Source organism: Gymnogyps californianus, chromosome 17, assembly GCF_018139145.2.
Source record: "Gymnogyps californianus isolate 813 chromosome 17, ASM1813914v2, whole genome shotgun sequence".
NCBI classification, from domain to species: Eukaryota; Metazoa; Chordata; class Aves; order Accipitriformes; family Cathartidae; genus Gymnogyps; species Gymnogyps californianus.
Window position 1 is genome coordinate 15,217,943 of NC_059487.1, and position 23,126 is coordinate 15,241,068.

At 45.6% G+C, this 23,126-nt stretch overlaps 1 protein-coding gene across 6 annotated transcripts in view; it reads right to left on the reverse strand.

The window, feature by feature from the left end:
- Positions 1-207: 207 nt before the first annotated feature.
- Positions 208-23,126, reverse strand: part of KCNQ2 (potassium voltage-gated channel subfamily Q member 2) — a 67,802-nt gene continuing 44,883 nt past the window's right edge. For 2 of the 6 annotated variants that reach the window (XM_050907248.1, XM_050907249.1), the window contains 5 exons: positions 11,797-12,020; positions 11,249-11,357; positions 10,580-10,711; positions 1,655-1,778; positions 208-927 (listed from right to left, as the gene is read on the reverse strand). In XM_050907248.1, the coding sequence (XP_050763205.1) occupies positions 208-927; positions 1,655-1,778; positions 10,580-10,711; positions 11,249-11,357; positions 11,797-12,020 (1,309 nt within the window). Of the gene's footprint in view, positions 928-1,654; positions 1,779-7,576; positions 7,685-10,579; positions 10,712-11,248; positions 11,358-11,796; positions 12,021-19,341; positions 19,396-23,126 lie in introns of all 6 variants that reach the window. The other 4 variants (XM_050907245.1, XM_050907246.1, XM_050907247.1 and 1 more) reach the window with 4 other exon arrangements.

The following is a 23,126-nucleotide window of genomic DNA, read 5'->3' on the forward strand; positions in this document are numbered from 1 at the left end:
GCTCACCACCGTGACCTCTTCCACAAATGCAGGCTCAGACCTGCTTGTTCCCCCGCAGAATAAGCTGCAAGAAAGTATCTGCCAGCTAAGGATGTCCTAGAAGGAGGAAAACCTTAGCTGTGAATCTCCTTGAGCAGTTCGACGTGTAGACAGCTGGAGCGGGCAGCTGCCAGTGCTCGGATGTGGCTCGGTGGCTGCAAGAAGGCTTCACTGCCTGGGGGCTGACCAGCCCATGTCACTGAAGGGTCCCTCGCCCGTGGCCGACCTGGGAGGAGGACCACAGGGCGTGCAGAGGTCAGAATCGGTGTCTGATTCCCCTTCTGCAATGTAGGGTCTGATTTTGGCCACAGCTGCATAGCAACCGTTGTTAAGGATGTCCAAATTCTCTTTGGACTGGGAGATGCTAAAGCCGCTGAAAGAGCGCTCCAGTTCCTCGTGGTCTACTGAGGGGATGGAGATGGACGTGTCGCTGTCTCTCATGGCACTCTCGTGGTGTTTGGTTGTAATGTCTTCGTTCCTCAGGTACTCTGCGCTCGCCCTGTGCCCACCGCTATATGCTGACAAGGAGCGCTCGTGGGAGGGTGGAGGTGGGATGCGGACCAGCGAGCCGGGGTCTCCAACGGGCGAGGAGCCATGGCTTTGCCGCTGGTAGACCTGCTGCTGGCATGACGTCGAGGGCGGGCATGTGTTGGTCGGGGCTGGCGGGGCAGAGAAGTTCTTCTGACCCATGGAGCTGGTGGACCTGATGATCTTGATGATGCAGCCGTTCTTGTCAATGTGCTCCCTGCTGTCTTCGGGGCTGTGGTAGGGAGGTGCTGGGTCTGGTTCTTTGGACCCAAAATAAGCCTCCGTCTCCGTTGGTGGGATGCCCATCCGCTGCATGTAAATGTTCACCAGGAAGTCCAGCTTCTTCTCCATTGACTGAACCTGCAAAACACCACAGTTCCAGTGCTACACGCTGCACGCAGGTTGAAGCACATTAACATCCTGAGTACAAGCAATTTCCAACCCATCTAGGCACAAGTGTGGGGCTGGGCTTCACAGATGACCTCTGCCTACACTGACCTACACCAAACTGAAACTTTTAGTAAATATTTAATTGCCCTATTCTGAAGTGTTTAATTCTCCACCTTGTTACAGGGTTTTCCTTAAGCTCCTATAATCTTTCCGACAGGCACCGAATTCCAGGAAATCTGGAGCACACTCGCATCCTTGCAGCTCCTTACTGCATTTGGCACTTGCCTGGGCTCAGATGGCCATGGCGATTTCTGAGCCTTATCCTCCAGGAAGATTTTCACCTTCAGCAAGGCCAGCAGCTACAGCAGCCAGGCTCATGGACTCATTTGAAACATGTCTAGTATGGTGGCAAAGAAACCAATGCGCCATTTTCAAAAATAATGTAGACTTTTGGTAAACTCACTAAAAAAGAAAGACTATACGTCACAGACTCCAAAGCGCCTGTTTTGAAAGTAGCACTTAGGCTTCCAAGACGTTTAGTGCCCTTTCATAACACCTTGTTTCTTTTTCAAAATATTCTTAGCTCTTACTTTTTTTTCTAAATGGTAATGTCCCCCTGGGGAAAAATAAGGCAAGAAAAAACCAACGCAATGCATGCAACACCCTCTGATAAGAACTCCCTCCTGACCCAATATACCTGTTTTTCAACTTTTCCAAGCCTGCCCATCATGCTGGGGTCTTCAGGCAGCTCCCCCTCCGCTGGCCCTTTGGTCCGATCCTTGTCGGTCATGGAGGATCCTCTCCCAACGATCTGGTCAACTCTAGCGGGATCAGAAAATCCCCCCGCCCCCGGAAAAGGACCTGGAGTCAGTTGGAGGCAGCAGGCGAGGAGGGCTCCGCTTGTCGCACCTCCATGGGACAAAGCAACAGCCTCTCTCCCAACTAACACTCCAAATTACTCACAGACACGCAGTGGCACTGAAGTGTTAATTCAGATGCAAAATTCAGAGCAGTATTAGCAGAGTTTGAAATTATCCATTTCTGTTTATACAGATAAAACCTGGCACATTATGCACAGTAAATTTACCCACTGCAAAGAATTTCTTTAACTGGCTTTCTTCCAAATCAATTAACTTCTTATTTGTACTGAGAAATTATTATTTTGGGGGAAGATCAAGTTTTCTGTCTAGCATGTAAATGGGATTTTTTTCAGTCTTTGCAGCAGTTTCCTCTCCTCAATGCAAATGTAAGTGTGTAATTCTCATGTCCATGAAAATGAGCCGCTTGTCCTAAGATCCAGACAAACAGGCGTAGTGCTAACTGTTTTAGTGGAATTACATCAAGGCTGAATTTGGTCATAACTCACCAAACATTACCAAATCGTCTTCATCTCAAGGCTACTGCAATTCACACCTGTATCATTAGATGTTTTCTGTTAGCAGGGCTCCAAGCCGGTAACAGCAGAGGACGCTCCTGCCAAATCAGCAGCTAAAGCTACTGGGCATGTTGTTTGGCACTAACTTCTTTACACACATTACATTTGCAACTCCTCGTTCCCAGTATAGAAACACCGGGGTTGATATACAGCTCTGTATGCAGAGGAAGGAGCAGGACAGAGCCAGTTGGGAAGCTGGAAGTCAATTTTATTTGAGGCATCAAATATAAATTTTCTAGAGAGTAAACACCGGAGCTTCTTGGTCCCTCAAAAGTCAGGGGAGCAACACAGTTTTGGAATCGCTTCTTAATGGCAGCCCGGTTTATAACCTAATTCTATGCCAGGCAAACTTTACTCTTGCATAATGCACCAAACATAAGGGTGGTGGGGGAAAAGAAGGGTTAATTAATCTGACTGAAACCAAGTTGAGGTATCTTGAGCGGAAAACTCAAAATGCTTCTTACGCAGTTCTGCCGTGTGGGCCATGGGTCCATGCACCAGGAGGAGGAAAAGGAAGGAGCTGAACACAGACAGACAGGGGAAAATGAACAAACGAAAACCAAGGAAAGGAATGAGACGTGAGGCTATTTCCAACACAAGAGCCATCTGTTTCCTTTACATTTGACAGGGACTTAATAGGTATGTTGGCTGTTGACATTAAGGGACAGACATCAGTGGGTATGGACTAGTGTGGCTCCCTTGGCTTATATTAGAGCAACAGCAGTTTACAGCACCAGAAGATCTGGCTCAAAGAGATGAAGTGGATGAACACATCACACCAAAGACAGAAAATATAATCCAACAATTATTTCAGAGTTTATCTTTGATCCCAGAAGATACTTCATTTGGGCAGGGATGCGACAGAATACCGTTCTGTTTAAAAAGTCATGTTTGATCCTTTGCTTAGCAATATAAGCACAGGAGTACAAGGAGCACCAAGTGCTATAATTACAAGTGTGAGGAATATGCATGCCTTATTTCTCTCTTGTAATGGGAGAAGGAAATTATTGACATGTACAGGAACTCCCCACAAGGGATGCAATTACTGACATGACATACAGCACAAGAAATCCTATGACAATGTTGTTACCATGTAAGCAAAGAGGTATTAAATTGGATACCTCGGGCTACCTCGGTTTGGAATCACAAGTCAAGGCGTAGTACAGCCACTGTACGAACTCCTCTCCTGTATGCACAAGCAAGCAGACTAGTAAAACAATGAACATGTGTTTCAAGAGGCCCAGAGTCTAAACGCTACTGAATATTGCGGAAGGCCAAGAACAATCAGAGTGCTCTGTCCTCGTGTCCCATCTAGCACAGCACTAACACTGAAATGTGTCCACTAATGGAAATGAGATGTCCTTCAACAGTTGCTGAGTAGAGCAGGGAGGCAGGACAGACCGTAACACAGAGAGGAAAACTGAACATTGCCATGCTACGGTGTATCGTAATAGCAGAGATAGTCTTGTGCAACCCTATTTCTAATCTTGCAGAAATTGAGGAAGGACTTCTGCCCTCTTCCATGTCCTTAAGCGAAAAGCTATCCAGTAAGCGAATCTCACATGACCCATGTGAAGCACAGGAGGCCAGCTGGCACTTCACAGATGGAGTGATCACTAGTATCATATAGAAGAGCACTGACTTCTTCCACCACCTTCAGGATGGACACAACTTGCCTGTAGACCTGCTGTGATTTAAAAGCAGGACTGAAGCCCTTCACAGAGCGCAACCATAAAGCATTCAGAAGCCCTTGCCCATATACCATTGATACCAGAGCCCAGGAGAATTCCTGCTTGATTCATTCCCTTCATGTCCATACTTTAACATAGTCCTGACTCCTGAGGTGGTCATCTTCCAAAGCTCTGAGAAACCAGAGAGCCAGATCTCGCCTTGGAGGCAGAGTCTGCACTGAGGACGGTGCGGTGGGCAGCTGTGGGCCACTGACTTCAGTGCAGAGAGGGGAGAAGGAGGTGAACCAAGTCCTTCTCTCTTGATGGGAGAAACCAGGCGGCTTGAGGTCTCCCACCCCTTTGCTTCCCATGGCAGAGGTTAGACCAGAGGAGAGTGCTCCTACCCTCAGCAAAGCACAGAGATTTCATTTGTGCCTTATCTGATACAAGAGAAGAGTTCCCTCATGAGCTCCCAACCCACCTGTACCTCGCTGAGCACCGCAAGGAGCAGGAGGTCCTTTTAGCCATTATAAAAGAGTTTGAGGTTTTGTCCAAATTGGGCAGCAAAGCTCAAAAGATGAAGAAGAGAGAACTTTGCAAGCAGAGGGGGACAGTGTATGTTCCTACTGCGTGACAAAGGACCATGAATCTTCTGCGACGCCAAACCCCACTTCTGCACTACATCCCATGGGGAGCCTTGTGTCTTCCCAACACTTACTTATTTTGGGTGTGTCAAATACACACGTGCAGAGGGAAGAATTCAGCTGAGGCTTTGGAAGAGTCAGCCCCGTGTTTTTCCCTTCGTGGCAGAAGAGGATTGAGAGATTTCTAACGATGCATGACAAACTGTGCCATCTGCTGTCCTTGATTGATAGGCTCTGCTGGGTGTTAATTCGGGAGGGAGAGAGAAAGGGGGTTGCTCTTTCAAGTGAACTTTGATATCTTTCCTTCTTTCTAATGATACAAAAAAAATGTAAAGTCTTGCATCAGCCACAGTGCAGGTTTTCTCATGCTTCATTATGCTTCATGCTAACAGTGCATGCAAAGAGGTGTAATATGTCACCCTCGGGCCAGAAGCAGACATCAAAAGGTCAAACGGCTCAAATGAGATAAAAATGAAGTGTTTGGGAATATATATTCAATTCTTTTCTTTTTTTCTTTATCTCTTATAATTTTTTGTACACAATCCAGGCATTGAAGCCAAACCCCCTTCATCCATGTCACAGGACTGGCTACTTACCTCCTCATTTGGCAATAAAGTTTGCTCTAGACTTATTTTGACCAATATCTGTTGTCTAAAAATTACAGCTGAGGTTGCACCTATTCAATGTTAAATCAGCTGATCAAGGGAATTTAATCCAAATTCTCTGTGTGTACAGCACGGAGCAAACACCTTCAGCCAAAACACAGCCGTGGACACCCACTAGTATCCAGCCACCTTTGCTGGGAGCTACTTGCAGAAATCTTTTGGCTGAATTGAGCCCTTGTCACTAGAGCACCACAATGCAATCCACGGGGTCGAGATAGCTCATGGGACATCACTCAGTTTTGTTTCTCTGGGCAGCATTTGGCTAAAACAGGGGGGTGCAGGCTAAAAAGGAGAGGCTGGTGCAGCCCATGGGGACCCCGTGGCACGTGTCCCCACGGCATGGACCCACGTGGCGCTGAGATGATGAAGGCCATATTAGCAGCAGAGCCTGACCCAGAGTTTTTGGATTTGGGCTTGGGGCTGCTCAGAGCTCTGGTTCCCATCCATCGGACACCTCGAGCACCTCACAAGTCCCACTGGTGTTTGTGGGAGGATGCAGCTGCCAAAAATGACGCACAGCTTAAGCCTTTTAATGGGTGGGAGCAGAGATTTCAGCAGCCTTCTGTACTCTGCTGCTTTCTGGAGCCTCTCAGCCACAGCTCAATAAAGAAGAAATGAGAAAATTCATTAAAAAAAGGGAGCAATTATTAAAAAAAGTCTTAATGTCCCAGGAACCTAATGGGCATATGCGAACAGATTTTTAATCTGGCCATCAGTATTAGAAATGGTAAAAACAGCGGGGGAAAAGTCATTAACATTAAGCTCATATAGCAACAAACTTGGATTGAACAAAATAAATATCCCAGTTTGAGGCCGCCTCCCCTAGCACCCATCAATCACCTTTTCTGGGTGCAAGGCACAAGCTTGCACATGAAAATCTTGCCTCTAGTAAAGGCTTGTTGCACACTTAATCTTATAGGTTAAATACAACAAAATCCATTTGAATATGTATTTTTATTTTAAAATCAAAATGTTTCTGCAGATAAGAAAGTTATTTCTTTTTTAAAGACTAGTTTTGGGCCTCATCATTTGGCAGGGAGGAGAAATGGGAAAAATGCTTTTCTGAGAGCAACTTGTTTCCAAGCATAAAGCTTGGGGCTTCTGAAAAATTCTCTTATTTTTTTAATCTTAGAGCTAGCTGAGTGGGAAAAGGTAAGCTTTCAATATCCCTCTTACCCACATTCCTCTAGTGAAGATTACTCAGAGCAACTTAAATAAAAATCGAGAGATTTGTCACGTATTAGCTCTTAGGGAAGGCAAGTACATTTAGAAAAAAAAATATTTGAGGCCAAGCTTGCTGCATTTAAAAAGCACCTACTATTTGTGCATGGAAAATGACTTTCTGGCAAATATTTGTACCTGCCTTAGGCTCCAGCGGTCTCAATACAAGGTGAAAATACAGCTCAGCTCATTGCCCTGCTGACCAGACCTCAGAATGCCCTAAAATGGGAACTTCAGTGAGACTATGTTCCTCATGGCATCAGCTTCAGGTACGGTTTTACCTAAGGAGAGAACTTAATAAGGGCAATGAGAAAAATCTCGCTGCGTGACTGAGGGCTGGGTTTGACTCCTGCTCTTCTTTTTGCTTGCAAAATCAAGATCTTTTTATTTTTTGAATATGAGTCCCGTGGTTGTAATATTTTAACACAATTTATTCCTCCGTGGTCCGTAGAGTTGCATCAGCAAGAAAAAGAGACCACCGTGTTCATCGGATCTGAAACACTTCATTCTTACTTTGCCCACTGAAGTAAACTCATTTCATAGTACAAAGAGCTGCGGAGGCTCCTTTGCTTGTGTGTGGAGTGTTTCATCTTTTAGAAAGTAGATCGTTCAGTTTATATTGGCTTTGTGGGTAAATATTCCACCTTCTACATTTGAAGATAGCCTGATAAAATATGAGATTTTACAAAGATATAATTTTGCTTTCTAACACTTAGAAGAAGACTGAAAATACACTAGCTGAAGAAACTGATGGTTATTGATGACTGTATGAATGTCCCTTTTTTTTTTCCTTTGGCTTGCCTAGTGTGAAAGCTCATTACTGAAAGTAAATCAGAGCATACCCAGAGTAGCAAGCCCTTCTGAGTCATGATTTAGCAAGCTGCACTGCTAAGTGATAAATGCCGTCATATAACTGGCATGAAAGGGGTTTGACATTAAGCAAATGAAAAATCCAGAGAAAGCGGCATTTTGGTGAATCCTAACCTAGGCGAGTATTGGGGAGATTCTTTGGAAGAATACATGGGTCCTTTGGTTGGATACTTCTTATGCCGGGGAGTTGAAGGGGGTGGGGGACCCACAATCATATCTATCCTGGCAAAGTAAATAAGAAAAAAGACACCAGCAAAATGCATAATGAAGCAACACATAGAGAAAAGTTGGTCAGAAAAGTTGCAGAAAGAAACAACTGAAAAACAGAACGACAGAGAGAGAAAAGAGAGAGAATTTGAAACTATATTCCACTGGAAACAGAAGGCTCTCTCCTACCACCTGGCTGTCGGTGAAAGCCACAGTCTTACCCATCCCGGGGTAAGATTTGGAGATTTAGGCACCACTGAAACATCACTAGGAGATCCCCCCGCCCCAGATATAATAGGCAACATGCTTTACCCTCTCGAATACATTTGCATATGTGTAGCAATATCCCATTGAGGCGGTTGGATATGAAACAACATATATTCATTCTCCTTTCAGTTCCAGTGCTAGATAACACATCCTCAGCTAGTTCAGAAAAGCATGAGCTGTTGGGAGTCGGCGAGATACGCTGCGGGACTGTATAACTCAATGAATGGGAGACATCCATGGTTGGCAAGGTGTCAGGATGAGACACGAGACAGTGTGAACACAACACTGAAAAGAGCACATTACAGACACAGTGACAGGCATTAATGATTAAAGAGGAAAGTGCATGTAAACACCCCAGAAATTTGCTTGAATGCAGCTTTAATCCACTAAAGCCCTGGCTACGGGAGGTCACAGCCAGCCCTGCCGAGCTGAGCTGGCAGGGAGAACACAGGGCTTTGATTGCTGAAGGAAAAGGAAATAAAAATATCTGTTCTCCAAGGTGCCCAGTGACAACCTCCCTGGGCTCCACCGTAGGGGTGTACTGTACTTCTAGTGCCACTTGGTCATGCCCCAGTGTTGGCCACGGCCACCCCAGGCACACATCTCATCTACAGGGTGCCCCTTCCAGTTGTACTGGGCAGATGACCAGCCATGGGACCTCTTGGTGCCCATCTGGTTATGATGATGAGTGCTTCAAAGGACAACCCCAAGGGTGTCTGCTCCTGTCACCATCACTGATCTCCTGCTCGGTGGGGACAGTGAAACCGCCTGGTAGCCCTGGATCCCAAATCCAGGTACTTCACACTTTTGAAGCAGCTCCTGGTCTTCCTGACTTCCCTGCAATGGGGTGGATGGCAGCCCTAGCCTAGTCCAGCCTCAGCAACTCTAGCCTTGCAGTCCCATGTGTACAGCTAAGAGGAGAATTCAGTTTGGCCTTTGAAAGCTGCAATTCCTTACCCCAACCCCCCAAAAAACCCAGCCAACCAAACTACTTTGTCTTTGTAGCACATCACCCTGAAGGATTGGCAATGGGAGACTTGGGTGGACGGTGAGGCAATCTGCCACACCAGCTTGGGGTGTTGAAAACTCAGGTGTCCCACCTGGGGCCAGTGGAGATGACAACCTCAGTGGCTCGCTACACACTGCGGAGACAGCCTGGAGGCTTCTCGTTTCAGGTTATTAAAGTTAGGAAATATCACTCCCCTCCTCCTCCTCTTCCCCCTCCAGATTCAGCTACACATCTTGGATCTATAATCATTGAATTCATACTGAATGGGGGTGAGAGGCTCAAAGAGAGGAAATTCTCCAGGATATTTTAGTCTACATCGCAAGGGAGAATTTACCTCCTGGCTGCATTTCTGGAAATGGGAAACGCACAGCGTGCAGCATTGCTGAGAAAGTTACCTCTGCTGCTTGAACATCAAAAATAGCAGAGTTAAAATGGTCTCTGAGAGATTAAGGACAGAAGAGAGATTCCTCTTTTTCCTATGACAATTTTCCTATTCCAGTCCTGGGGTTCGTATAAGCTGGTTGCACACCCAAACACATTTTTTTGCACATTTGTTGACTCTGCCAGGGACCTAGACGGGTTTGAAACTAAAGGAAAACTTCCCCAATGGCTTCCAGAAGAAGCTGGGCTGCCACAGCCATCAAGGGAAATACTTTCATTCTCCAAGTGTAAAACCAAATGGTATATTATTTTGACTGGAGATAGCCTATGGCCAAGGCCTGCCTCTGTTCTGGGTGTCCTTTGAGCTCAGCAGAACTGGGGCTACTTCTGCTGAGCTGACACAGCCGGAGGGTGTTGGGGGTTTAGGGTCTCATTTTCAATGTGGGACATCAGGGCTGAGCGAGGAGTGGTCAGACAAAAAGGTTTAGCTCAGATCCTCTGCTCAGGGGACCAAATTCATCTGGGTATTTTTGCAGGAGAAAATTAAATTTTAAATGCCCTTCTCGGTTCCATTCGTCCCTTTTTCACATTTCTTCCCCTATTAAAACTAACTCATCTCCCCCTATAAGTTGAGCACAGAAGTTGAAATGCAGCTTGGCTACACGACACCTGCGTCGGTGGGCTTGGATGAGAAATCCCCATCTGCACATATTTTCGGCAGACTGTGCCGAATTCCTCCTAAAAAAGCTTAGCATCCTAACAGCGGGAGGAAGCCGCCGCTTCCTCGCTGTCCCCTCTGCCGACAGCAGCAGGGTCACAACCAGCAGGCCAGATTTTATTTTGTGTCACTCCCAGAAAGGTACCAAATCAGCTACATTAGCCTTAAGGCTGGGGCACCAAACCTTTGCTATCCTGCCAGGAGGACCACAGAGATACGCCCCTGCCTTACCTATGGGATATACTATAACGACAGAAACTCCCAAAGTAAAGTAGGAGGATGAGGCCGTGATTCTTGTGTGTATGTCCTGGGGTGGGCACTAAGGCAGTTTAGTGGCATAACATCACTGCTTGCAGCCCTTGTCCTGCTCATCCCTGCGGGTTCCAGCCACAAGCACTGATGTTTGCCTTGAGGCTTTCTCTTAGGAAGAAAGACAATAAGTTGTAGCTGCGAAGGAAAGTGTCTCTCTCCTGGCAATACCTCCACAATGAACAAAAAACAGTGAAAAAATGAAGCAAAGAGAGGGGTCTCTTGCCTGGCCTGAAGGTTTTTAATCCGGGAGAGCATGTCGAGGTGACCGGCTGAATACTGCTCGATGACATCCATCACGTCGTAGGGTCGAAGGCTCTCCTTAAACTTGCGCTTGGAGACCAGAAATCTCATAATGCTACAGGAGATGGAGAGGAAAGGCAAAATATAGTCCCTGGGCTGCAGCCTGACCTGCTTAGTGGCAGATAAAAAACACCACAGGGAGCTGCTTTGGAAGGAAAATGGAATAAATCCCAACCCTGTGGGTTTGGGAGAGGATGCAGCAATAGGAGAGGGAAAGGTGATTGCAGGGGCTCGTGGCTGAAGCCCCATCTGCGACGGGGGGTCCCCGACGCCCCTTGGACTATCAGCTGTGCAAGTGTCCTCTCTGCACCGCTTTTATAAAAAATGTCAGCATTAAATCTCAAAGCTGGTGAGAACAACTGTTTGGATGTATCCCTGCAGGGGATTTTCCTGTTTCTCCATTTATTCCTTCCCTCAGCAAAAATTGCCCTTTCTGGCAGAATTTTCTGTAAAGGAGGGCACACCACCCAGGGGAAAAACTGTATGCAGCACAGACATTTCAGCATTTGCCACCTTTGCTTGGACTTTATAATTTCTTTTTTTTCCCTGTTATTTATTTTTCCGGACCGCTTCCCCGCTCTCCCTCTCTTACCACACTGCCCTGATGCTGACTTTCAGTCCTGGTGTCAAATCTTCCGTCACAAACTCGCAGTTGCAGCTTTTGTTCTCATCAGGAATGTCTTCTCCGGGAAGGCTTGCTTCTGGGGTTTGGGAGAGGGAGGAATAAAGACAACGCGTTACTATTTCCCATGCCGGTGTCACGCAAGAAAAGGCAAGTCGGATCACAAACAGCAATCCCAGGGGGAAGCACCAGAGATATCTTTGCTGAGCATCCCGATGGGAGCATTTCCCAAGACGTGTTAAGGTGACATCCAGCAATGTCAACTGCAGCTCTCATCCATCTCTAGATGCCTGACTGTTCCTCCTTTCTCCATCCCTATATACATAAATATAAAGATTATCATGGCTGTGAGCAGGGTTTTTCTTGTCTCTTATTATACTCCAAGCTAAAGGACTGGAAAGGGAAGGACACGTATGTAAGCACCCTGGCTGGCAGCTCTGCCTTTCTTAGGTGGGGAGGGAGAGGATGTCGGGGCGAGCTGGGGATTTGGGGTCCGGCATGGTGCCCCAAGCCCTCACCTTCTGAGTTTTGCCGTGACGCCGCTCCCTTGATGCGGAAAGCTTGCCGGGCTCGGCTGCGGTCTCCAAAGCTCCAGCTCTTGGGCACTTTGCTTGGGCTGTCCTCGATGCTCTGGTCAGCACTGGGGGACCTCCGGATGCCCTGAGCCTGTGGAGAGCCTTTCCCTTTGGTGCCAGCACCGCGGGGACTGGAGAAGACACGATCTTTCAAACTGACCTTCTGACTGTTCAGAGAAACACGTTGAAACAAAGACAAAAAGGAGACAGCAGGAGGAGTCATTCTGGAAACCACGCAGTCCTTCCCCACCAGCCATTAGAAACCAAGAGCACTTCCAAGCAGCAGTGAGATGTAGTTTTGCTGTTGGCTTTTTTTTTTTTTAAATATATGTATTTCTTTTCTTTTTTTCTTTTTTTTTTTTTAAAGAAAGCATTGTAGAAATGTTTCCGCCATAATGAGTGAAATGGGAATGATTATTAAGAGAGAGAAAAAAATGAGGACTTAAACAGAAGCCCCTTGTGGGATGCCAGGGCTGGCGGGACAGAATGACGTTAAACAATGAGGTTATGATTCCTTAAATCACTGATCAGCTCCGATCATGAGCGAGGAAGCTTTTCTTTCACAACTGCCTTCCAAACCCCTATCTCTAATAAGAAAACACCAATTAAAAAAAGCCTTTACCTTAAACTTTTAACTTTCTTGGAAACACTTTACTTCTGGTGCTCAGACCTGTCCTTTCCCTTTCTTCAGCTCCTGTATTTCCTCCCTCTTAAAACATGATCTGCCCCTCTTATATATTCCGAAGAGTTCCTCTTTTTCCAGTCACATATTTAGATACTTAAATATGAACACTTAAATGTGCAACTCCTTTGTATCCTGTAAAGATTCGATCTAAAAGCTAGCTAACATCTATCTGCAGGTCTGCTACGGGTGTCACAAACATGCAAAGCAAAATTTTACAACTTCAGAATATGGCATTTTATTGCTGTTTTTCTGTTAGAATCCCATTTCTTTAAAACCTTGTAATAATGGTTTGAAAAGAAGATCTCTCCAGACACAGAGATGATCTCACTGAGAAATAGTCTGATGACCCAGCTCTAATTATTTTCCAGATTCTGAAATTTGTAATTAAAAATTAAGATGATGAATTTTCACATGAAAATTGCAAAACAAAAAGATTTTGTGAATCTTTATGAAAGGGCAAACTTTATAGAGACAGCATTGGGGAAACCAAACTGCAAATAGTTTTGGATAATTTGATATTTTCTGAACAGCAATTGATTATTAAAATATACTAATAGAGGTTAGACAACCAGTGCAAGGCACTTGCACGTACAGCCAAGATTTTATATATAGGTAAACTAAAACTGAATAAAAACGCAGATTTAATTCCCAATACTCTATACTGTTGCAGTAGCCACTTATAGTTTTGCTGCAAATGCTCTGACTCAATTTGCGGGAAGAACATTGCAGGAATTTTGATTTCCACATCAGATTTCCAGGTCACCAACCAAAGACCTGTTTTTTTTCTGTCTCTCAGCAACGCCACCTTAAAACTCAGAGCCAAACAGTCCTCCTTTCCCTTCAAAACTGGCACGAGGTTCTTCAATCGGAACTTAGCTGTGGATATTTGAAGCAAAGCAAAATGCAGCTCCCTTTTCGCCAGCCATATCAGCTGTACCGCGCTGACGGGAACAGACACTCGTTTTTGTCAGTAAAGGAAGAAGACGTGACTCGAAGACACACAGGGAGCAGATTTGTTGAGTAAGAAGGTGCTATTTTTACAAAGTCACTTTACATTGCCAGACGTTGAACATTTACAGGGAGAGAAAGGTGCTTAGGCAGCATTTTCCGGAGTTGCACCGCGCGATCCCGGGGAGGCACCACTGCCCTGATGCAACGCCCAGGGACCGGGGAGGGCATCTCCTGGGCTGCAGGGCAGGGTTATCTGTGGCCACTGGCTGGGCAACAATTTCACATTGAAAGATACATTTGAGAGAAAATAAAATTCGTTCACGACCAAGTTAGAAAAGGCAGAATGATTCCAATTAATGATGCATTTCTAATTCAGATAAGTACTGGGGATTTCGTTTCCAGTGTGCTGCCCACCTGCAGGGTCTGTCTGAAACCCATGGGACCAACAGATGTTCAGCAGAGCTGAAAATCAGATCAGAGGTACAAATCCACACAGGAATCTAGGAACAAGCATGTGCCTAAATACCTTTCTGGATGTAAGCCTCAGTCACTAATGCTACCAAAATCATCGTACATAATGAGCCAAAGGTTTAAAAGCAATTCTCATTCTGTGTTTCTTGGATTAGAGACCAGATTGAAATTTTATTTATCATTTGATCCTAAATAGGCCAATTAGATTTTTTTTTGGTCTTTATTTTAGTTGATTTTACAGAAGAATATTCCTGGAATCTAGTGCATTTCAGTAGTACTAATACTTTGAACTATCTGGTCTTTTTTTAAAAATAAATTTTATAAAACTGAATCAGCAACACACCAATATTCAGAATTCAAAGAAATCTCGTTGTGCCTCATCCTCTGCTGAGTTGCTCCCATCACCGATCTCAGCGTAAAACCAGTTGCCTATCACTGAGTAAAGCAGGGCCTTTTCTTTGGGGCCCCTTTTCCATTTCCACAATAAATGTGCTGCAAATGTTTGCAAGAATCACAAAAGGCAAAAAAGAAAGCGTTGAACTCGGTGAGGAATATGAGCAAAGAGTTTCAAGCCTGATAGCATGAGGTGCAACACTTTTACACATTAAAAAAATCTTATAGTAATTTGATGAACAATTAAGATCTGGGTGGGTTTTGTTCCTGAGTACTCACTACTCAGAAAAAAACCCAACACCTGATGTAACTTCTTTGTTTTAACATGGACGACATGAGACAACATGAACAATTAATTGAATTTTTCCTTCTGCCATGCAATTCTCTCATTGGAAATGACACCCGGAATCACATGCAAGTACAATCCCCGCAGAGGAGAATGCTGTTGGGGTCTGCAGGAGCTGGTAGGAAAGAATCCAAAAGAAATATAGACATAAATAGAGATATAAGTTGTCAGCTAATCCAAGATCATGTTCTCATTCAACCAGAAAGTCATGCAGAGTGACGCAGAGTGTCTCGGAGAAGTGATATTTAGATGTCAGTCAAGTAGATGGTAAATGAGCCTCAGTTCAGCGGAAAGTGTATGTGTCGGTGACATGAACATGAGGAAAGCAGTAATCCAGCCACACACGACAACATGAACTGAAGCTTGCAATCGTGATAGCCAAGAGTGACGCGAGCACGGGACAGGCGCCCTGCTCGTGCCTGGAGGAAGGGAAGGGAAAGAAAACTGTGGCTTTGCAACCAGAGACAAAGATTATGGGAAGCCGTAACAGTGTAATAGGGTGTGCTTTAGTTCCTAGGTCTTCACAACCACTTTCAGTTCGCATCTATTAAAAACATATTTGATAACTAAAAAATTATGTTTCCAGGCTGACTTTGGGGAAGGTTTACAAAACTTTCAGCTTTCGACTTGAATTTAACAAAGGATAGAAACCAAGTTGATTTTTCCCTGCTGCCAGTCAAAAAATGAGAGCCCGTGCTGGACGAACACGTAAGGACCGATGCATGGTCTCACAGCTGATAGAAAGATGCTCACTGCTTTAGTGGGCTTTGAATTCAGGTTCATTTAGGTCCAACAGCCCAGCACTCAGCAGCAAAATGCAGGAGAACTAACCTTTAAATGAGCTGCCATCAGCCTCCTTAGGATGCTGGGGGTTTGAGCTCCTGTTTGAAACCCTCTGGTTTGCGGTTCATTCCACAGTCCTCTATAGTATTAAATCAGCAATTTTAAAAACTGTGGACTCATTATGCTAGCAGTAATTTTGGATCAATAAAAAGTATCACTTGTAACATCTTGTCATTGATTTTAAACTACGCTTGAGCAATTGTTTAATTTTCTCCTTTCATTTTGTAGACAGCAAATGTTAGCCAAACCAAGTTGGACTAGCATGGACTCAGATCCACCTCTGCATACGAACTCAACCAGTAACAGTGTTCATTCTTCTGAGAAGCTATGGCCAGGAGAAAGAGGTTATCTCCTGTTGGGAAATGAAGCTGGTTTTTAATCCAGAGTTTGTGCTGACCACATGGCATACGAGAACAGCTTGTTAAAACCAGGCAGGAGTGCCAGGAGTGAACGACAGCCTTTGTGGCTATCATTGGGCTCCAGTCTGGTCGCCGGTGTGAATAAGAGGCAGAAACCCATTACTGGAGACATGAAGGACAGGAAAATACATCTGTGTGTGCAAAACTTGCCATGACTAGAGCAGAAATCAAGAGAGGACCAGGCTCAAGCCTGGTTTGCCTCCAGTGATTTCAGAAAAGCCATTGCAAAGGTGAATTCCGCCCAGAGAATGGAGTTTCTAGAAGCAGAGCAACCTGGGCATAAGGAAAATAAAAGGTCAGCCCATGATCATTGTAATGGTGAGTAATCCCTCTTCTCTTCCTCGTCCACAACCACAGTGTTAGACTTGGGTTGAAGGGAGTCACTGAAACCATAACGGGAAAGACCAGAGTTGCACCGTCCCTGCAGCCACCACGTAAGCCTGGCTGAGCGTGGGGCCTCGGGTGAGTGAAGGGACACTGGAGCCAGACACACGTCTTTAACCTTGGCCTTTGGTATTTTGCAGCATTGCTGTTATAATCACCCCTCTCTTCCTAACACACAGCCTTTTTTTCCAAACCGATGTTGAGCGCTGTCAAACACCACATCAGACATATCCTGCACCTTCTCACAACATTTTGCTATTTGCCAGCTCGGCTGTTTTGCATTTCAGGAGCAAAGCAAAACAGCTAGATTGCATCTTCGAGCTGGCTGATTATTCCTAAACAAGACTTTAAGAAACATGCTACACCCAGACCCGCAGGCCAGTCAAGGGCTCTGCAAACACCTTTCCTTCACTGGTCTGTGTGCCATTTCTTCCCACTGCCAGGTCTCTGTGGTCCCTTCATCTCTCTGAGTAGACACCAGGAAAGTCGCTTACAAAGCAGAATACGATAGACCTGATAATCTGGCTTGGTGTAGTTACATTACTGTCTAAAAATGCATGCATTATTGCATTTATTGACTAGAGATCATTGGTTTAGTGCATTAAGAAACCACAGCTTCCAAGGAGTTTTCTATTAATTTAACTACATTGAGTTTTCCATGATTGCCTCATCGTTTACTGTTATTTTGTTATATGCATCCTAGATGAAGGCTTTTAGCACTCAGCCTTAGATGCATCAAAGTGCTGGCATCTGCCCCTAAGAGTTTGTGCAGCTGGGGATTGCAGGCAGGTAGCCCAAGGGTCCAGGAAAACAAGACATCTGAATTATTTTTATGTCCCTTCAAGGTTAACCTATAGTTTTCCTAAAGCACAGTGTAAAACACTACATTCAGGATGGATGCAGGTAACACAGATGCTCTTGTAGCTACTCCAAAGTTCAAGACTCCTTTTTGACTGGAAGAACCACAGTCTGTAATCCTGCTTCTCAGGGTTTCCAATGGATTAAGAAGATCTTGAGATAATAATTTGTTTCATCCTCCCTTTCCCTTGCAGAACTCAAGATGGGGGAGATGAAATGAGGACCACAGTGGGAAGTAATTCAGTAGAAAATAGAAAAAATTATACTGGCTTTACCAATTAAAAATTCATGCCTAGGAAGACATGCAAGGAAGACATTAAGATCAGAGTGGCTGATTTTCCAGAAAACAGATCTGGACACGGACAGGTGAGAGGACAGCATTACAAATATCACTGCTTGTTTTAATCTCTGCCAAAACCAACCTCAATGTTAAGCAACTGAAAGGAGCCTTTCTCTGGGGAGGAGTCCCTGCTGGCAGTAGGCCTCCACCTCCACGGATAAAACAACCTCACCTGGCAAACAGAAACTCTACAGAAGTCATGATAATTTTTTCAGCTAGACTATTGACCAAATCTTTGCCATTTGGAAATGTATTGAAATGCTGTCTGTGCAACTGATGATCACCCAATATTTAAACCAGTTCTTTCAAGGATAAACTTCAAGGAAGGCCACAGTACCCTCAAAACACATAGCAGGAGGCTAACTCAAAGATAAAGGCTATTTATCCAGGTACAAGGGATTTCCTACCATGGAGAACTGCTTATTGTGAAACCTAGATCATGCCCTCTTCCTTTTTGTTACCCATTCAGAGATGGGATTTGCCACACTACTTGTGAGCTTCTACTACACGCAAGTCTCAGGCACGAGTCCTAGCCTCTGGACTGACAGGTAATAAAAATAGCCAGCAGGGAAAAAAATAGCAAGAAAAGAAAAGATACAAGTTGGAACAATTAATGGAGAAAATCAGATACACATGTACTTTTAAAACTGTAGTGTTATACTTTTAAAACTGTAGTTTGTTGGCTTTCTGAGGGAGACAGAGACTGGTGATTTTGAGAATTAAAATGGACTCCAAAAAAGAGCATGCAAAAATCCGATTTCACAAACATGCGGCATCACTCAGTGCCCTGCCACTCCTGGGCTTTCCACCTGCCTGGCTGCGGGGAAGAGCTGAGGGGGTTCTCCTGCCAGCATTCACAGCATGCAAACTCTGGGCATTGGTAATTCAAGAAGGTGCATGTTTGCTGCTGAGAAGCAGTGTCTGGGGCGGGGGAAGAGACTCTTCCAGTGCAGGCGTGGAAGTAGACATATTTATGCATAAGTAAAATAAGATATACGTGTCTGTGTACCCTTATGGCCATCAGATGGGTGCACTAAGGGATGCTCATTGGGAATTCTCTGAAGCCGCCTAACAATTGTCAGCTTGATGAAAAAGATGACAACACTGCTCGTACGAAGCCCTCTGCTCTAGCTATCTGTTCCCCACGGGATCTAGAAACAGAACCATTCACAATGCCAATGTCAACTCTAAGGGGAACCCATATCCCCTACGTCTGGTGGGACAGGCTGAGATTAGTCCTTCTCTAGCTGCGTAGTAGAGGTGCTAGACAGGCAAGCCGTGGCTTCCAAAGGCCACAAGACTAGGAAAGGTCAATTTGTAGTGTTGAGAGAGCCAAAGGAACGGTGATTGAGCAGAGGTAGGAAGCTGGTATTTCTCATGCCACTAACTTGATATTGCTGTACAGTGCAATTCAATTTGTAAGGATTCCCTGGACCTTGAGGAGGGATGGAGCGACAGGGAGGAAGGGGTCTTTTTTAAAAAAAAATTTTTTTTTTTTTTATTTTCCATTATTTGTTAAACTTCAGTTCCTGGCTTCCTTCATTGCTGAGCAGACACTGGCTTGCTAGCCCAGACCAAATTCCCCATCCTCGTCTCTTTGATTCACGTGTTCTGCATGATTAGCAGACAAGGAAACCTCTAATTTCTGAGCGGGCAATGGGGAGGCTCTTTCACCTTTTTTTACTCATCTAGTACCTCTATTAAGCAGAGAAGTGATCAGAACGGGTGGTAGCAGGGTAGAGGGAGAATGAGCCGTGCAGCTTTTGATTAGTTTCGTGCGACGCATTTCCCGTGGTACCTAGAGTTTCCTGAGCAGCATCCGCATAGTGACTCTCTGCACGGTTTGCTTTTACTGGAAATGAGGGGAGAGTAAAAATTAGACCTGGAAGCAAATGCCAGACAGGAAACTTTTGATTACTGACTCTAGGTTTAAAAGACAGGTGTTTTGAGGGCCGGGTTCATGACAGGATTTTTCTGTTTGAGCATTAAGTGAAAAAAAAAAAAAAAACAAAATCAAGAGGGTTTCTGAAATTTGTCTCACTGTGGTCAATAAATGTCAGTTTTAGAAATGACGCGTTCTGCATTGAATTGGTGGCGTCAGTTCATCTACAATTGACTGAGTCCTGCAGGAAGATTTTTTCATCTGCATTGGAAACAAAAAGTACTCTCTTCTTCCTCTAAACAGATAAAAAAGACAATTTTTTTTTAATTGTCTAAGCCATGGAGAGCCAAAACTTTAACTCGTTTTGTCCAACAACATCCAAAAGGTTCAAATTTCTTCTTTTTCTTTCAAAAAAAAAACCCACAAAGAGAGCTAGTTAATCTGTGAATTATTTGCACTTCTCACACAGGAAATAGCATTATATTAAGCCTGGCACTTAAAAAAATAAAAATAGATAAAAACTGTGGTGCAGTCCCTTATGGGAAGGGATTTGAACATCTGTGTTCATGCATCTGGTTTTTGTACCACTTTTTAGACGGGCCCTACCACTTCTGGCGAGTTACTGGCTTCGCTGAGGCACCGCCACAGCTCCCGTGAGCCCATCCCAAATCGCCGCTCAGGCACTGCCCTGCCAGGAGATCGCCACCACGACCAGGGTCCTCCACGCCATGGAGCAGCCCTCTACCTGCGGAAGGGTAATGACGTGGCCCCCATCACCCCACCTGGCCACCAGCGGGCATCGCTTGCTGAGTTCACGGACAGACCGAAAAGGCTGAGGGGCGTAAAAACCCAGTCTCGTTTCACACTTGAACTCGGCAATCGGAGGAGCTCGCGGGCACACACACGGAAGGAATTTGCAGGAATTCCTTCTGCTTCGTGGCATCCCGTGCAAGCTCAGCTGACACCACCCTCTGCATCCTGGGGGCTCCTTAGGCACCCGCAATGGGACCCCACATCCCCAGGGAGCCCCGGGGACCGGTGGTGCTACCGGGGCTGTTCTGGAGCTGGGGTCTGAGCATCGCGGCGTGGGAGTGGGATATTCAGCATGCAGAGCCTCAGGGAGACACGTGGGTTATTCTCCTCTTAAGTCTCCTCTGCAGTCCCTACGGAAAGATGCAGTCCCTTCTGTGCAAATAATCCGCTCCCCTGAAGGCAACCGATTATTTCCAGATTACTGTCAGTCCCAGCATGAGTCTCTGACACCAGTTTAATCGGTTAGAAGGTCAAACGCCAACCCAGGCTAACGTGGCCCATCAGGCTCCTGTGATTGACACCAGTTTCCACGGGCAGTAGCAGTTAGTGACACCTCGGACACCCTAGGCTGGATGAGCAGGGGCCCACTGAGTCAACCAAAGGCATCCTCCAGTGCGTACAAAAGCCTTAATCACACCCCTGAACAGAGATAGTAATGTTGTGTGTATCTCAGACAGACATATACATACATTGATATATAGATATACACACAGATATACATACACATTACAAGGTGGCCCAGTCCAGCATTCACTCAATATAATGGCCAAGGTCTTGCTGAGTTCGTTAGGGTCAAGGACAAACCACAGCTGAGGACAACCTTCCAAAGAGGTTCCTCTCATTACCTACAGGACTGAACTCATGCTGGACAAAGTAATCTGAGTTTTAGCTTCCCAGTTCCCTGGAATCCTTCTGTTTCTTTTTCTCTGATATTAATGTATTATTATGATCATTCGGTTCATTAATTTTTAGCTTTTCACCCAATCATATTTTGGAAAATACAAGAGGAAGAAATGTGGTCATGGATGCCTTCAGATGTTTATCAAACCATCTGTTAAAGAGCATCTGAAGCACACATTTCATATAGGAGCCTCCGTAGCCCTGGCTAACCATATGTTTGTCTTTTTGACATTACAATCAGAAGACAAAATAAACAGAGACAAGATGCCACAGCGAATTTCCAGCCTCATTAACATAGGAGTAATCAAACCCCGTTACCACTCTGATTTGCTGGCTTTCTGCAGCAGGAAGGGCGAGAAAAACCCCACCACAAGAGCAGCCCTCCTTCCCTGGGCTTACGAGGCAGAGAGGACTCGTATTTGGACCCTGCACGAGAGCAGCGTGGTCTCGGAGGCGTGATCGGTGCTAACGGCTCCTGCAGCAGCAGCCAGCCCCGGGAAGGGCAGGGGGGCACTCCACCCGGCCGAGGCAGATGGTAGGGTGGACACAGCACCCAAAGCGACAGGCAACAGAGGAGGCTCTGTAAGCAGGTTTTTTTAAAAAGGGAGGAAAATAAAAAGGGGGAAGAGGTACGTAGCATGTAGAAAAAGGCCAGCATCTTTTCTGCTCATCACAGCCTGGGCTCCATGTCATGGGGAGGTGAGCTCCTGCCCCTCCGAGCAGGTCAGCACACAGGTTTCCCGGCACTTGGTCAGAGATGGATGCAGACAAGCTCACGGTGGAAAACAGAACAGAAACGATAGAGAAAGGACGTAACCTGTCTCTCAGATCGGCTGTCCCATTTTACGCCAAGACCAAATCAAAAGCCACCCGAGTAATTCCAGGTGACCCCGAGCCTTCCGTCACACTAACCCCATCGCCTCCCCACGTCCTCCCACCCTGGGCAGCAGCTCTCCGAGTGCTGTCCTGGGCAGAAATCAGCACGGTTACAGCAGCACCCGACTCAGAGGGCAGTGTCGCCGCTGGTGCATGGGCAAGACCCCGACAGCTGCCCCGTGCACTGGCGGGGCGTTTGGGACGCTCCCTGATCTTGCAAGGCAATGCTTGTCTTGCACAGCACGTTCCCACGAGCCGTGCCAGCATCCCTTCCCTAACTTAAAATATATTAAGATGCAAAACAGTGAAAAAGCTGTTTCTGTTCTGTTTGCTGTAAGGACTTTGTGGTGTATCAGTAACAGAGGGATATAGGAAATCAGCCACTCCCTACACACAACTACAACGGGAGGAAGATCCAGCTATTTCCAGATCAGAGACTGTATGTTTCCTTACATCGATGGAAATGGAAAGTGGTAAATCCTTTACCAGCCGAAGCAATAGAAGTGTGGTGCTGGGGTCTGCTATGAGGGAAGATTCATCCCGAGGAGTTTCCTAAGCGAAACAGTCATCAGCGACAGACGACGGCTGGATGATTAACCGACGGGTGGGCTGAGAAACAGGACAAGTTTTCTCCTCTAAGGGCAGGATGACACACTGAGCATCACTGTGAGGCTGCTGGAAATCAAAGTGGGTGGGAGATTTGGGATGTGAATGTAAAAGATCCAGAAACTTTTATTTGGGAAAATAGCCGATTTGGGCCCTGCTGAATATACGACTACCATGTGAAATTCCTTCCTGAGGTCTGAGCCATTATCAGATGGAAAAGGGCAGTGGGAGCAGGTAGAATTGATATTGGTCTAACAAAACACAGAAAGAGCGAGCTTTGGTTCTGCTATGGCAGCCGAACTGAACAATACAGAAAGGACTCCAACGCCATGTACGCAGCAGCTGCAGACCCTCAGCTTAAGGCTCTGGTTTAGCATCTTACAACGGAGGGCAACAAAACCCTCAGTGTCACAGGAGACAGATACGCTACAGGAGTAGGAAAGCAGCATTTGGAAATGACTCTGATGAAGGAGCTATATACAGTAAAAAATACTCTGGAAAAGGGC